At 38.5% G+C, this 16,027-nt stretch overlaps 1 protein-coding gene across 1 annotated transcript; it reads left to right on the top strand.

Moving 5' to 3' along the window:
- Nucleotides 1-1,610: 1,610 nt before the first annotated feature.
- Nucleotides 1,611-6,221, top strand: LOC148294215 (uncharacterized). The gene is made up of 3 exons (XM_088253163.1): nt 1,611-1,906; nt 4,185-5,038; nt 5,134-6,221. The coding sequence occupies exons 2-3, from the start codon at nt 4,195-4,197 to the stop codon at nt 5,148-5,150; spliced, it is 861 nt and encodes a 286-aa protein (XP_088109289.1). The 5' UTR covers nt 1,611-1,906; nt 4,185-4,194; the 3' UTR covers nt 5,151-6,221.
- Nucleotides 6,222-16,027: the final 9,806 nt, after the last annotated feature.

The raw sequence follows: 16,027 nt of genomic DNA, 5'->3' as shown, positions 1-16,027 counted from the left end.
TTGGTGTATTCCATACTTCTAGCGATTGGATTTAACTCAAAACTCGCCAAATGACTCCTCCCACCATATTATGATGTTGCCCAAGTTTTGGGCTCGATCCGAAATCAATAGGTGTGAGAAATTGGACAATTCAAGTTCAACGGCAGTTCGTTCCTAATTGGAGTGGTAGGTGTATTCCATACTTCTAGCGATTGGATTTCACTCAAAACTCACCAAATGACTCCTCCCACCAATTATGATGTTGCCCAAGTTTTGGGCTCGATCCGAAATCAATAGGTGTGAGAAATTGGACAATTCAAGTTCAACGGCAGTTCGTGTTAGAAATGTGCCCTAAGAGCCAATACATTTGATGTAATCTCCTTAGAATACATTTCGTATATGATAAATAAAGGGCAATATTATTTTGTTATCTTTTATGTCGTGTAAAGAAACAAAAGTCCAGGGTGTACTAAATAAGAGATAAAGTAATCTAAAGAAGTTTAGATTCGGGAGACCTTTAATCTCTAACTGTAGTATCCCAAAATGTTTCTAATCATAAGGTTATCAAATGGGCATTGATAAACCGTCAAGATTGCCACATACTATGTATGCTCAATGATGAGGATGGTTGGTCTCAAACCATTTGTGTAGTTGACACTAATACAAGTATGTGGGTGCTCATTAGTGAATGAGTACACTGAACGCGATCAACCGCAGTTCTCTTATGGAGTATTTATCTATATGTCAAACGAGAACTTATAGTTGCAATAATGCAAATTAGTCCTTAGACCTGAGGCATCATGGTTGTCTTGTGATGCGTTATTGATCTTTGATAACTCACAAAGGCAAGTCGTAAAAGATTTTCCTTATGTGTTATTGAGATCTCTTAATTCATCATGGAGATATGTGAATGTACAATAAGGAATCTCTACCTTTGATAAGAAAAGGAGAATGTTTCAAGATATGATTCAGTGAATCTTCGGCCGAAGTACTTGAACATGATTTAAAAAGTGTTTTAATTATGTTCTATTGAATCATATGAGGTTAATCATATTAGGGGTTTGACATTATCAATCCGTACCCTAATAATATGATTGGAAACATTGTATAAGAGAAGGACCGTATTGCATTGCAATTCCAACTGAATAGGTTCTTCATCTATTCTAATTAGCTTGGGTAGCCATGATATATTGCTAGATGTCACTCTTGGCTTGTGGAAGTCCTAGGACTGATTGTGATCAATCCAAAATAAAGGAAGAATTAAAAAGGGGTTTTAATTCCAGTTGGTTAGAAAGAGTTCTAATGTTTTCCCACTGCCTTGCTAAATTAGAACCTAATGGATCGCACACCTTAAATGGTTAACTTTGAGTAATACAAATGAGAATGAGGAAATCAATTTGATTGATTTGATGTGGATGATTTACTACGTGTAAAAATATATTTGGGCCTCGGTAATAGTTAATGAGAAGCCCAAATGGTTGGGTATCAAGCCCATGGACTTAAGACACCTAAATTATGCCTTAAGTGTCATAAGGCCCAATTTTGGAAGCCCAATGGGGTTTGGCCGAAAATGCTTAAGTAAAGGTGTATGGGAATTGTTTCCATAAGCTCATTTGACACACAAACACAATCCAACATCAACCAAAGAGGTTTGGGAGATCAAAGAGAGATAGTTGTGAGTTTTTCAAGAGTGAAACACAATCTTCTTTCAAAGGGGTTTAGATTGAAACCAATCTTGAGAATCTTGTACTAGCATCCTTGTATTTTCAAGATACCTCTTCTCATCTCAAGGTTTCATTGGTGTGGAGACTTAGAGGCCATATACTTTTGTGGCTCACAAGGAGGAGAAAGATCAAGAGGAGATCAACAAAGGAAAATCATCAAGAGAAGACCAAAACACAACTTGGTTCATATAATTGCTTCAAGGGTAATTAGATCTTATCCTTTCTCTTGAATTTTCATTTATGAAAAACATATCAATGTTCATGGCTTAAGATACTTGGAAGAAGTTTTGTTTTTGAATTTAAACAACCACCATATTCTTCCGCTGCGATTAATTTGATTAAATGCATGTTTAATATTCAAATGAACTTCTTAAAAATGTTTTAAAACCAACAATTGGTATCAGAGCCATAGGTCATGAACTTGATATGTTTCTAGGGTTTAGAGATGCATATGTGGGTTATAAATTCATTTAAAAGTATAATGGTTATACTTGATTTATTTTGATATGATTGAATGTAAATCAAATGGAGTGAAATGGGTTGTTTGGGATTTTGAATTTCCGGATTTATGTTTTGATGATTGATGCTCTCTTTGTATGCATATATGTATGTATGAACATTAGAGCATAGTTGCATTAAAACCCCATGTTTTTAACTTCATGAAATATATGATATTAAGAGCATGAGATGGTTAAAATGGAATATGGATTTTTCCGGAAATAGCATGAACATTCATATAAGTTCATATGCATGTTCTTGGTGTTCTTGATGTTCTTGTTATGGGATCTTTTTGATCCATAAGTTAGGTGACTAATTTTGATGATTGTGTTTAGTGGAATTTTCCACCAAAATAGGTCAAAAGATGATGATGGAGTTTTATTATAAAATTAAAAGTTTTTCAAAAAATGTTTCCACTTAATAAACTTTTACCCACCACTAAAATTAATAAGATTACTTTGGTGAGTGTGTGGGGCTTTCTAGATTTAAATGTTGGTGATTTGATATAAAATGCAAAAGTTGATCAATTTATTCATATCACTAATTATTTTCCTACCACACTAAAATTATTTTTGATTACTTTGGTGAGTGTGGTTGGCCTACCTAGTCACATTCATGATTATTCACCTTGTTGGAATAATCATGATCACCACTTTGTATTATACAAATGTATGCTTTAACCCCACTCCCTAGTGGATCAACTTTGGATCCATTATTAATTGTTGAATGGTTTTGGAACTAATTACTATATATGATAAGTGTAACTATGTCCAAAAGATTTACACAATTACTTTTGCTATTGTAGTAAAACGTTTTCACTCCATGGTAAATTTATTTTGAATATGGTTACCACTTGAATTAAACCCACATATGTATGCAACCCAAGAGCATGTATTTACATTGCTAGTTTAATTGTTTAAAGCGTTTAAATAATTAAAGGATGGTTATGGACTTAGACCAAACAATTGAGCTATGTGATTGGCCGCTTATTGGATATGTATTCATTTTTGATTGGCTATGTAATATTGAAATGGCTTTCATGCCTAATTTATTTGGCTATGTAATATTGAAATGGCTTTCATGCCTAATTTATTTTTATGCGCGCGTAATTAAAATGAATCACCTTCCAAGACCATGATCCAACATGGTGGCTCGTGTTGGATCAACAAGAAAGTCCATAATCATCCTATAAGCCCAATGCAATTTGAATGTTCGGTAATGAAAATAATTAACCAATTAGTAGCACCATGTATTCTCGCTATCTTAAGCAAATGGTTTCTAAAATATTTAGTGGGAGTATTATGTGCTACTAATATGTTGCATTGGGAACCATTTAATGAGATTAGATAGGTAATTTTAACAGGATTAAAATTGGATTAAAATGAGACCAATTCAACTACCCTCAAAGCAATATTAAGTTGATAAGCGAAATGGCATTTTGAATGCTATTTTGTGGCCTTCCACCGTGGTAGTCTCTTATTGGGTGGCACATTTACACTTTGTTGTACCTCAGTGAGGCAACATCCAGTACTTGTAACCATCCAAGGGAAGCCTATTACACATACTTGATGTAGTGCGGATAGATAACGAGTGTGGCCAACAAATCGTTAGGTTGAGGTCATGCTTGAAACCCTATACCCACAAGCATGGTGGGAATAACTTAACTAAGACGAACGAAACCAACAAACTGTTAGGTTGAGGTCTAGTTCTCTAGAGGCCATAGTGATGGGTATTCACATGAATGATTTGATTGGATAAGAGTATCCTCTCATTAGTAAGATAGCAATCCAACAAACTGTTAGGTTGAGGAAAACTATATGAAAATGAGACTCCCATCCCCACTAAGAGTTTCAACGGAAACTCTCGGATTTCAAGAGGGATATGAAATTTGCCAAAAATAGTGGGAGCTACCATCATGACTTAAAGACCCTAAGTTTTTGGTAGAAGATTAATCTAAACTAAAATTTGTTTACGTTGTTGCAGAATTTTTCAAATGGCCGTTAAAAACCCAATCTCATCGATACTTAACAATTACATCCTTGATGGCACGAACTATCCGGGTTGGCTTCGCAAAATGAAACTTGTCCTTAAAATGGATGAGATTGATTATGTGTTGACACAAGCCCCACCACATATTGCTCCTGACGAAGAAGCTACTCAGGAAGAAATAACTGCTTATGAGAAGCATGTCAAGGATGATAGTAGAGGTAAATGTTACTTACTAGCATCCATGAATGATGAGCTACTAAAACAACATGAAGATATGGAAGATTGTGCTTCCATATTGCTTCACCTTAATGAGCTTTATGGTGAAGCTACTCGTAGCTTGCGATTCAATACAATATGTGAACTTGTCAACACAAAGATGACAAGAGGGACTCCGGTTAATCAGCATGGTCTCAAGATAATATCATTACTTGAGAAATTAGAAAAATTGGATTGTCCATTTAATGCTGAAGTTCAACAAGATTTTTTTCTTTCGTCCCTCTCATCAGATTTTTCCCAATTTGTTATGAACTATAATATGGGAAAGATGGAAAGTTCCTTATCTGAGCTACTCAATATGGCTATAGTAGCTGAAAAGAATATCTCAAAGGATAAAGGGCTGAAAGGGACAGTTGCGGTGTTTGAAAAGAGTTCTTCCTCCTCTTCCAAATCCAAACCGAAAGGTAAGGATAAGGGAAAGAAGAAGAAAGGTTTTCTAAAACCCAAGGAAAGAAAAATAACAAAGAAAGGCAAGGAACCGAAAGGAACTTGCTTTCACTGTGGAAAGGATGGACATTGGAAGAGAAATTGCAAGGATTACCTCGCAAGCTTAAAGAACAAGCCTTCGGAAGGTAACACTCTTGTTCTTGAATCAGTTTTTACAGTTAATACTTCTACCTGGATAGTTGATTCAGGAGCTAGTCAACATATTTGCAATTGTGTGCAGGGACTAGTAGGAAGTAGAAGACTCGGAAAAGGAGAAATGGTGCTAACTGTGGGTAATGGCACTAAGGTAGCTGCCAAAGCTGTAGGCACCTATCGTCTCAATCTACCTTCCGGGGAGACCCTGAATTTGAATAATTGTTATTTCATTTCTGGTTGTGTAAAGAACTTAATATCTGTCTCTATGCTTTTAAGAGACGGATTTGTTGTTTTGTTTGACAAACTACTTTGTTCTATTTCACATAATAATCGAATTATTGCTTATGCAAATTTGATTGATGGTCTTTTTCATTTAGAAATGAATGGTAGTATTAACTGTATAGATAAAGATGCACCTAGACCTAAAAGGCCTAGAGAAGTGGATAACTCAACTAAATTGTGGCACCTCAAACTTGGACACATTGGCCAAGATAGGATTCACCGGATGGCAAAAGATGGATGCCTTGGATCTTTAGACCCTGCTCCTATGCCTACTTGTGAATCTTGTCTACAAGGTAAAATGACCAAGTCTCCTTTTACAGGAAAAGGAGAAAGAGTTACAGAGTTGTTGGGGTTAATCCACACAGATGTTTGTGGACCTTTGTCTACAAACGCAAGGGGAGGTTATTCATACTTCATTACCTTTACTGATGATCATTCACGGTTCGGGTACTTATACTTAATGAAGCATAAGTCTGAATCTTTTGAAAAGTTTCAGGAATTCAGAAATGAAGTTGAAAACCAAACAGGCAAGAGTATTAAAATCCTTAGATCCGATCGAGGAGGTGAATACTTAAGCACAGAGTTTCTTGATTACCTCAAGGAACATGGCATCTTATCACAATGGACTCCACCAGGGACTCCACAACATAATGGGGTTTCTGAAAGGAGAAATCGAACCTTAATGGATATGGTTCGTTCCATGATGAGCTATACTGATTTACCTATATCCTTTTGGGGATATGCACTTGAAACAGCAATTCATTTGTTAAATAGAGTGCCTTCCAAGTCTGTTCCACAAACTCCATACGAAATGTGGTTTGGGAAGAAACCAAGTCTTGGTTATATCAAGATTTGGGGTTGTCCAGCATATGTCAAAAGACAAGATGTGGATAAACTTGATGCAAGGTCAGTGAAGTGTAGATTTATCGGGTATCCCAAGGAAACTATGGGATATTACTTCTATCACACCGACGAGCAAAAGGTGTTCGTCGCAAGGTCAGCTACCTTCCTGGAAAGAGAATACGCTCTTGATGGGAAAGGGGGACATGAGATAGAACTCAAGGAATTGTCCAAAGAGCTAGAAATCAACACTGAACTGAATGCAATCCCAGATCCACAAACTGATATGACACAAACTCCGCGTAGTTCAAGTAGGGTTAGAAGAATGCCTGAGAGGTATTACGGTTTCCTTCATGAAAACGAAGGAGAGTTAAATCTCCTAAGTGATTGTAAGGATATTGAAGACCCTTCGAACTACAATGAGGCAATGTCAGACATTGACTCACAGAAATGGCTTGGAGCCATGAAATCCGAAATGGATTCTATGTATACCAACCAAGTCTGGACTCTAGTTGATCCGCCTCCTGGTATTGTACCAATAGGAAATAAATGGATCTTTAAGAGGAAGATAGGCTCAGATGGGAAAATAGAAACCTACAAGGCAAGGCTAGTAGCAAAGGGCTACAAGCAGAGAGAAGGGATTGACTATGAAGAAACCTTCTCTCCTGTTGCTATGACAAAGTCTATTCGGATTTTGCTTGCAATAGCTGCATACCATGATTATGAGATTTGGCAAATGGATGTGAAGACGGCTTTTCTTAATGGCCACCTTCAGGAAGAACTATACATGGATCAACCTGAAGGCTTCATTTCTACAGCTGATAAGCATAAGGTATGCAAGCTACATAAATCCATTTATGGGTTGAAGCAAGCTTCTAGGAGTTGGAAAATCCGCTTTGATGAAGTTGTCAAATCGTTTGACTTCATGCAAAACATGGATGACCAATGTGTGTACAAAAAGGTCAGTGGGAGTTCGGTAGTATTCCTAGTGTTGTATATAGATGACATACTGATTATTGGAAATGATATAGGAATGCTATCTTCAGTGAAGCTGTGGCTCACTAAATCATTCGCAATGAAAGATTTAGGAGAGGCATCTTATATACTTGGTATAAAGATTTATCATGATAGATCTCAGAGAATAATTGGATTATCTCAATCCTTGTATATAGATAAGGTGCTAAAGAGATTTCATATGGAACAATCTAAGAAAGGGTTACTTCCAGTTAGACATGGACTTCACCTTTCTAAGAACATGTGTCCGAAAACTCCTGAAGATATACAGCAGATGAGTAAAATCCCTTATGCATCAGCAATAGGGAGTCTCATGTATGCCATGGTTTGTACAAGACCGGATATCAGTTATGCTGTTAGTATAACAAGTAGATATCAGTCAAACCCAGGATTAGATCATTGGGGAGCCGTTAAGTGTATCCTTAAATACTTACGAAGAACTAAGGATATGTTCCTTATTTATGGAGGAACATCAGAGTTACAAGTGGAAGCGTTTACCGATTCTGATTTCGCATCTGATGTTGATGATCGTAAATCCACATCTGGGTATGTCTTCATTCTGAATGGAGGCGCTGTTAGTTGGAGAAGCTGTAAACAAAGTGTTACGGCTGACTCCACCACTGAAGCTGAGTACATTGCTGCCTCAGAAGCGGCAAAGGAAGCTGTTTGGATGAAAAAGTTCATTACCGAACTAAATGTGGTTCCAACCATAATGTCACCAGTGCCTTTGTACTGTGACAATAATGGGGCGATAGCTCAAGCCAAGGAACCAAGGTCTCTTCAGAGATCCAAACACATTGAAAGAAAATTCCACAAGATTCGAGAACTCATTTCGAATGGTGATGTGTGCATCCTAAAGGTTGCATCAGCAGACAACGTAGCAGATCCACTCACTAAGCCTATGTCACAGTCACAACTGGATAGACATACAGAGAAAATGGGTATTAGATACATGGCTAAATGGCTCTAGTGCAAGTGGGAGATTGTTAGAAATGTGCCCTAAGAGCCAATACATTTGATGTAATCTCCTTAGAATACATTTCGTATATGATAAATAAAGGGCAATATTATTTTGTTATCTTTTATGTCGTGTAAAGAAACAAAAGTCCAGGGTGTACTAAATAAGAGATAAAGTAATCTAAAGAAGTTTAGATTCGGGAGACCTTTAATCTCTAACTGTAGTATCCCAAAATGTTCCTAATCATAAGGTTATCAAATGGGCATTGATAAACCGTCAAGATTGGCACATACTATGTATGCTCAATGATGAGGATGGTTGGTCTCAAACCATTTGTGTAGTTGACACTAATACAAGTATGTGGGTGCTCATTAGTGAATGAGTACACTGAACGTGATCAACCGCAGTTCTCGTATGGAGTATTTATCTATATGTCAAACGAGAACTTATAGTTGCAATAATGCAAATTAGTCCTTAGACCTGAGGCATCATGGTTGTCTTGTGATGCGTTATTGATCTTTGATAACTCACAAAGGCAAGTCGTAAAAGATTTTCCTTATGTGTTATTGAGATCTCTTAATTCATCATGGAGATATGTGAATGTACAATAAGGAATCTCTACCTTTGATAAGAAAAGGAGAATGTTTCAAGATATGATTCAGTGAATCTTCGGCCGAAGTACTTGAACATGATTTAAAAAGTGTTTTAATTATGTTCTATTGAATCATATGAGGTTAATCATATTAGGGGTTTGACATTATCAATCCGTACCCTAATAATATGATTGGAAACATTGTATAAGAGAAGGACCGTATTGCATTGCAATTCCAACTGAATAGGTTCTTCATCTATTCTAATTAGCTTGGGTAGCCATGATATATTGCTAGATGTCACTCTTGGCTTGTGGAAGTCCTAGGACTGATTGTGATCAATCCAAAATAAAGGAAGAATTAAAAAGGGGTTTTAATTCCAGTTGGTTAGAAAGAGTTCTAATGTTTTCCCACTGCCTTGCTAAATTAGAACCTAATGGATCGCACACCTTAAATGGTTAACTTTTTGTAATACAAATGAGAATGAGGAAATCAATTTGATTGATTTGATGTGGATGATTTACTACGTGTAAAAATATATTTGGGCCTCGGTAATAGTTAATGAGAAGCCCAAATGGTTGGGTATCAAGCCCATGGACTTAAGACACCTAAATTATGGCTTAAGTGTCATAAGGCCCAATTTTGGAAGCCCAATGGGGTTTGGCCGAAAATGCTTAAGCAAAGGTGTATGGGAATTGTTTCCATAAGCTCATTTGACACACAAACACAATCCAACATCAACCAAAGAGGTTTGGGAGATCAAAGAGAGATAGTTGTGAGTTTTTCAAGAGTGAAACACAATCTTCTTTCAAAGGGGTTTAGATTGAAACCAATCGTGAGAATCTTGTACTAGCATCCTTGTATTCTCAAGATACCTCTTCTCATCTCAAGGTTTCATTGGTGTGGAGACTTAGAGGCCATATACTTTTGTGGCTCACAAGGAGGAGAAAGATCAGGAGGAGATCAACAAAGGAAAATCATCAAGAGAAGACCAAAACACAACTTGGTTCATATAATTGCTTCAAGGGTAATTAGATCTTATCCTTTCTCTTGAATTTTCATTTATGAAAAACATATCAATGTTCATGGCTTAAGATACTTGGAAGAAGTTTTGTTTTTGAATTTAAACAACCACCATATTCTTCCGCTGCGATTAATTTGATTAAATGCATGTTTAATATTCAAATGAACTTCTTAAAAATGTTTTAAAACCAACAGTTCGTTCCTAATTGGAGTGGTTGGTGTATTCCATACTTCTAGCGATTGGGTTTCACTCAAAACTCACCAAATGACTCCTCCCACCATATTATGATGTTGCCCAAGTTTTGGGCTCGATCCGAAATCAATAGGTGTGAGAAATTGGACAATTCAAGCTCAACGGCAGTTCGTTCCTAATTGGAGTGGTTGGTGTATTCCATACTTCTAGCGATTGGATTTCACTCAAAACTCACCAAATGACTCCTCCCACCATATTATGATGTTGCCCAAGTTTGGGGCTCGATCCGAAATCAATAGGTGTTCCAAATTGGACAATTCAAGTTCAACGGCAGTTCGTTCCTAATTGGAGTGGTTGTTGTATTCCATACTTCTAGCGATTGGATTTCACTCAAAACTCACCAAATGACTCCTCCCACCATATTATGACATTGCCCAAGTTTTAGGCTCGATCCGAAATCAATAGGTTTTCCAAATTGGACATTTCAAGTTCAACGGCAGTTCGTTCCTAATTGCAGTGGTTGGTGTATTCCATACTTCTAGCGATTGGATTTCACTCACAACTCACCAAATGACTCTTCCCACCATATTATGATGTTGGACAAAGTTTTGGGCTCGATCCGAATTCAATAGGTGTTCCAAATTGGACAATTCAAGTACAACGGCAGTTCGTTCGTAATTGGAGTGGTTGGTGTATTCCATACTTCTAGCGATTGGATTTCACTCAAAACTCACCAAATGACTCCTCCCCCCATATTATGGTGTTGTCCAAGTTTTGGGCTCGATCCGAAATCAATAGGTGTGAGAAATTGGACAATTCAATTTCAACGGCAGTTCGTTCCTAATTGGAGTGGTTGGTGTATTCCATTCTTCCAGCGATTGGATTTAACTCAAAACTAACCAAATGACTCCTCCCACCATATTACGATGTTGCCCAAGTTTGGGGCTCGATCCGAAATCAATAGGTGTGAGAAATTGGTCAATTCAATTTCAACTACAGTTCGTTCCTAATCGGAGTAGTTGTTGTATTCCATACTTCTAGCGATTAGATTTCACTCAAAACTCACCAAATGACTCCTCCCACCATATTATGATGTTGCCCAAGTTATGGGCTCGATCCGAATTCAATAGGTGTGAGAAATTGGACAATTCAAGTTCAACGGCAGTTCGTTCCTAATTCGAGTGGTTGGTGTATTCCATACTTCTAGCGATTGGATTTCACTCAAAACTCACCAAATGACTCCTCCCACCATATTATGACATTGCCCAAGTTTAGGCTCGATCCGAAATCAATAGGTTTACCAAGTTGGACAATTCAAGTTCAACGGCAGTTCGTTCCTAATTGGAGTGGTAGGTGTATTCCATACTTCTAGCGATTGGATTTCACTCAAAACTCACCAAATGACTCCTCCCACCAATTATGATGTTGCCCAAGTTTTGGGCTCGATCCGAAATCAATAGGTGTGAGAAATTGGACAATTCAATTTGAACGGCAGTTCGTTCCTAATTGGAGTGGTTGTTGTATTCCATACTTCTAGCAATTGGATTTCACTCAAAACTCACCAAATGACTCCTCCCACCATATTACGATGTTGCCCAAGTTTGGGCCTCGATCCGAAATCAATAGGTGTGAGAAATTGGTCAATTCAATATCAACTACAGTTCGTTCCTAATCGGAGTAGTTGTTGTATTCCATACTTCTAGCGATTGGATTTCACTCAAAACTCACCAAATGACTCCTCCCACCATATTATGATGTTGCCCAAGTTATGGGCTCGATCCGAAATCAATAGGTGTGAGAAATTGGACAATTCAAGTTCAACGGCAGTTCGTTCCTAATTGGAGTGGTTGGTGTATTCCATACTTCTAGCGATTGGATTTCACTCAAAACTCACCAAATGACTCCTCCCACCATATTATCACATTGCCCAAGTTTTAGCCTCGATCCGAAATCAATAGGTTTTCCAAATTGGACAATTCAAGTTCAACGGTAGTTCGTTCCTAATTGCAGTGGTTGGTGTATTCCATACATCTAGCGATTGGATTTCACTCAAAACTCACCAAATGACTCCTCCCACCATATTATGATGTTGCCCAAGTTTTGGGCTCCATCCGAAATCAATAGGTGTGAGAAATTGGTCAATTCAATTTCAACTACAGTTCGTTCCTAATCGGAGTAGTTGTTGTATTCCATACTTCTAGCGATTGGATTTCACTCAAAACTCACCAAATGACTCCTCCCACCATATTATGATGTTGCCCAAGTTTTGGGCTCGATCCGAAGTCAATAGGTGTGAGAAATTGGACAATTCAATTTGAACGGCAGTTCGTTCCTAATTGGAGTGGTTGGTGTATTCCATACTTCTAGCGATTGGATTTCACTCAAAACTCACCAAATGACTCCTCCCACCATATTATGATGTTGCCCAAGTTTTGGGTTCGATCCGAAATCAATAGGTGTGAGAAATTGGAGAATTCAAGTGCATTGGCAGTTCGTTCCTAATTGGAGTGGTTGGTGTATTCCATACTTCTAGCGATTGGATTTTAGTCAAAACTCACCAAATGACTCCTCCCACCATATTACGATGTTGCCCAAGTTTGGGGCTCGATCCGAAATCAATAGGTGTGAGAAATTGGTCAATTCAATTTCAACTACAGTTCGTTCCTAATCGGAGTAGTTGTTGTATTCCATACTTCTAGCGATTGGATTTCACTCAAAACTCACCAAATGACTCCTCCCACCATATTATGATGTTGCCCAAGTTTTGGGCTCGATCCGAAATCAATAGGTGTGAGAAATTGGACAATTCAAGTTCAACGGCAGTTCGTTCCTAATTGGAGTGGTTGGTGTATTCCATACTTCTAGCGATTGGATTTCACTCAAAACTCACCAAATGACTCCTCCCACCATATTATGATGTTGCCCAAGTTTTCGGCTCGATCCGAAATCAATAGGTGTTCCAAATTTGACAATTCAAGTTCAATGGCAGTTCGTTCCTAATTGGAGTGGTTGGTGTATTCCATACTTCTAGCGATTGGATTTCACTCAAAACTAACCAAATGACTACTCCCACCAAATTATGATGTTGCCCAAGTTTTGGGCTCGATCCAAAATCAATAGGTGTGAGAAATTGGACAATTCAAGTTCAAAGGTAGTTCGTTCCTAATTGGAGTGGTTTGTGTATTCCACACTTCTAGCGATTGGATTTCACTCAAAACTCACCAAATGACTCCTCCCACCATATTATGATGTTGCCCAAGTTTTGGGCTCGATCCGAAATCAATAGGTGTTCCAAATTGGACAATTCAAGTTCAACGGCAGTTCGTTCCTAATTGGAGTGGTTGGTGTATTCCAAACTTCTAGCGATTGGATTTCACTCAAAACTCACCAAATGACTCCTCCCACCATATTATGATGTTGCCCATGTTTTGGGCTCGATCCGAAATCAATAGGTGTTCCAAATTGGACAATTCAAGTTCAACGGCAGTTCGTTCCTAACTGGAGTGGTTGGTGTATTCCATACTTCTAGCGATTGGATTTCACTCAAATCTCACCAAATGACTCCTCCCACCATATTATGATGTTGCCCAAGTTTTGGGCTCGATCAGAAATCAATAGGTGTGAGAAATTGGAAAATTCAAGTTCAACGGCAGTTCGTTCCTAACTGGAGTGGTTCGTGTATTCCACACTTCTAGCGATTGGATTTCACTCAAAACTCACCAAATGACTCCTCCCACCATATTTTGATGTTGCCCAAGTTTTGGGCTCGATCCAAAATCAATAGGTGTGAGAAATTGGACAATTCAAGTTCAACGGCAGTTCGTTCCTAATTGGAGTGGTTGGTGTATTCCATACTTCTAGCGATTGGATTTCACTCAAAACTCACCAAATGACTCCTCCCACCATATTACGATGTTGCCCAAGTTTGGGGCTCGATCCAAAATCAATAGGTGTTCCAAATTGGACAATTCAAGTTCAACGGCAGTTCGTTCCTAATTGGAGTGGTTGGTGTATTCCATACTTCTAGCGATTGGATTTCACCCAAAACTCACCAAATGACTCCGCCCAACATATTATGGTTTTGCCCAAGTTTGGGGCTCGATCCGAAATCAATAGGTGTGAGAAATTGGACAATTAAATTTGAACGGCAGTTCGTTCCTAATAGGAGTGGTTGGTGTATTCCATACTTCTAGCGATTGGATTTCACTCAAAACTCACGAAATGACTCCTCCCACCATATTATGATGTTGCCCAAGTTTTGGGTTCGATCCGAAATCAATAGGTGTGAGAAATTGGACAATTCAAGTGCATTGGCAGTTCGTTCCTAATTGGAGTGGTTGGTGTATTCCATACTTCTAGCGGTTGGATTTCAGTCAAAACTCACCAAATGACTCCTCCATATTACGATGTTGCCCAAGTTTGGGGCTCGATCCGAATTCAATAGGTGTGAGAAATTGGTCAATTCAATTTCAACTACAGTTCGTTCCTAATCGGAGTAGTTGTTGTATTCCATACTTCTAGCGACTGGATTTCACTCAAAACTAACCAAATGACTCCTCCCACCATATTATGATGTTGCCCAAGTTTTGGGCTCGATCCGAAATCAATAGGTGTTCCAAATTGGACAATTCAAGTTCAACGGCTGTTCGTTCCTAACTGGAGTGGTTGGAGTATTCCATACATCTAGCGATTGGATTTCACTCAAATCTCACCAAATGACTCCTCCCACCATATTATGATGTTGCCCATGTTTTGGGCTCGATCCGAAATCAATAGGTGTTCCAAATTGGACAATTCAAGTTCAACGGCAATTCGTTCCTAATTGGAGTGGTTGGTGTATTCCATACTTCTAGCGATTGGATTTCACTCAAAACTCACCAAATGACTCCTTCCACCATATTATGATTTTACCCAAGTTTGGGGCTCGATCCGAAATCAATTGGTGTGAGAAATTGGACAATTCAAGTTCAACGGCAGTTCGTTCCTAATTGGAGTGGTTGGTGTATTCCATACTTCTTGCGATTGGATTTCACACAAAACTCACCAAAAGACTCCTCCCACCATATTATGATTTTGCCCAAGTTTGGGGCTCGATCCGAAATCAATAGGTGTGAGAAATTGGACAATTCAAGTTCAATGGCAGTTCGTTCCTAATTGGAGTGGTTGGTGTATTCCATACTTCTAGCGAATGGATTTCACTCAAAACTCACCAAATGACTCCTCGCACCATATTATGAGGTTGCCCAAGTTTGGGGCTCGATCCGAAATCAATAGGTGTGAGAAATTGGACAATTCAAGTTCAACGGCAGTTCGTTCCTAACTGGAGTGGTTGGTGTATTCCACACTTCTAGCGATTGGATTTCACTCAAAACTCACCAAATGACTCCTCCCACCATATTATGATTTTGCCCAAGTTTGGGGCTCGATCAGAAATCAATAGGTGTGAGAAATTGGACAATTCAAGTTCAACGGCAGTTCGTTCCTAACTGGAGTGGTTCGTGTATTCCACACTTCTAGCGATTGGATTTCACTCAAAACTCACCAAATGACTCCTCCCACCATATTATGATTTTGCCCAAGTTTGGGGCTCGATCAGAAATCAATAGGTGTGAGAAATTAGACAATTCAAGTTCAATGGCAGTTCGTTCCTAACTGGAGTGGTTCGTGTATTCCACACTTCTAGCGATTGGATTTCACTCAAAACTCACCAAATGACTCCTCCCACCATATTATGATGTTGCCCGAGTTTAGGGCTCGATCCGAAATCAATTGGTGTTCGAAATTGGACAATTCAAGTTCAACGGCAGTTCGTTCCTAATTGGAGTGGTTGGTGTATTCCATACTTCCAGCGATTGGATTTAACTCAAAACTCACCAAATAACTCCTCCCACCATATTATGACGTTGCCCAAGTTTGGGGCTCGATCCGAAATCAATAGGTGTGAGAAATTGGACAATTCAAGTTCAACGGCAGTTCGTTCCTAATTGGAGTGGTTGGTGTATTCCATACTTCTAGCGATTGGATTTCACTCAAAACTCACCAAATGACTCCTCCCACCATATTATGATGTTGCCCAAGT

This window comes from Prunus avium, chromosome 5 (genome assembly GCF_965620075.1).
Source record: "Prunus avium chromosome 5, drPruAviu1.hap1.1, whole genome shotgun sequence".
Taxonomy (NCBI): Eukaryota; Viridiplantae; Streptophyta; class Magnoliopsida; order Rosales; family Rosaceae; genus Prunus; species Prunus avium.
The sequence above is the reverse complement of the archived record's forward strand: the minus strand, read 5'-3'. Positions and strand labels throughout refer to the sequence as shown.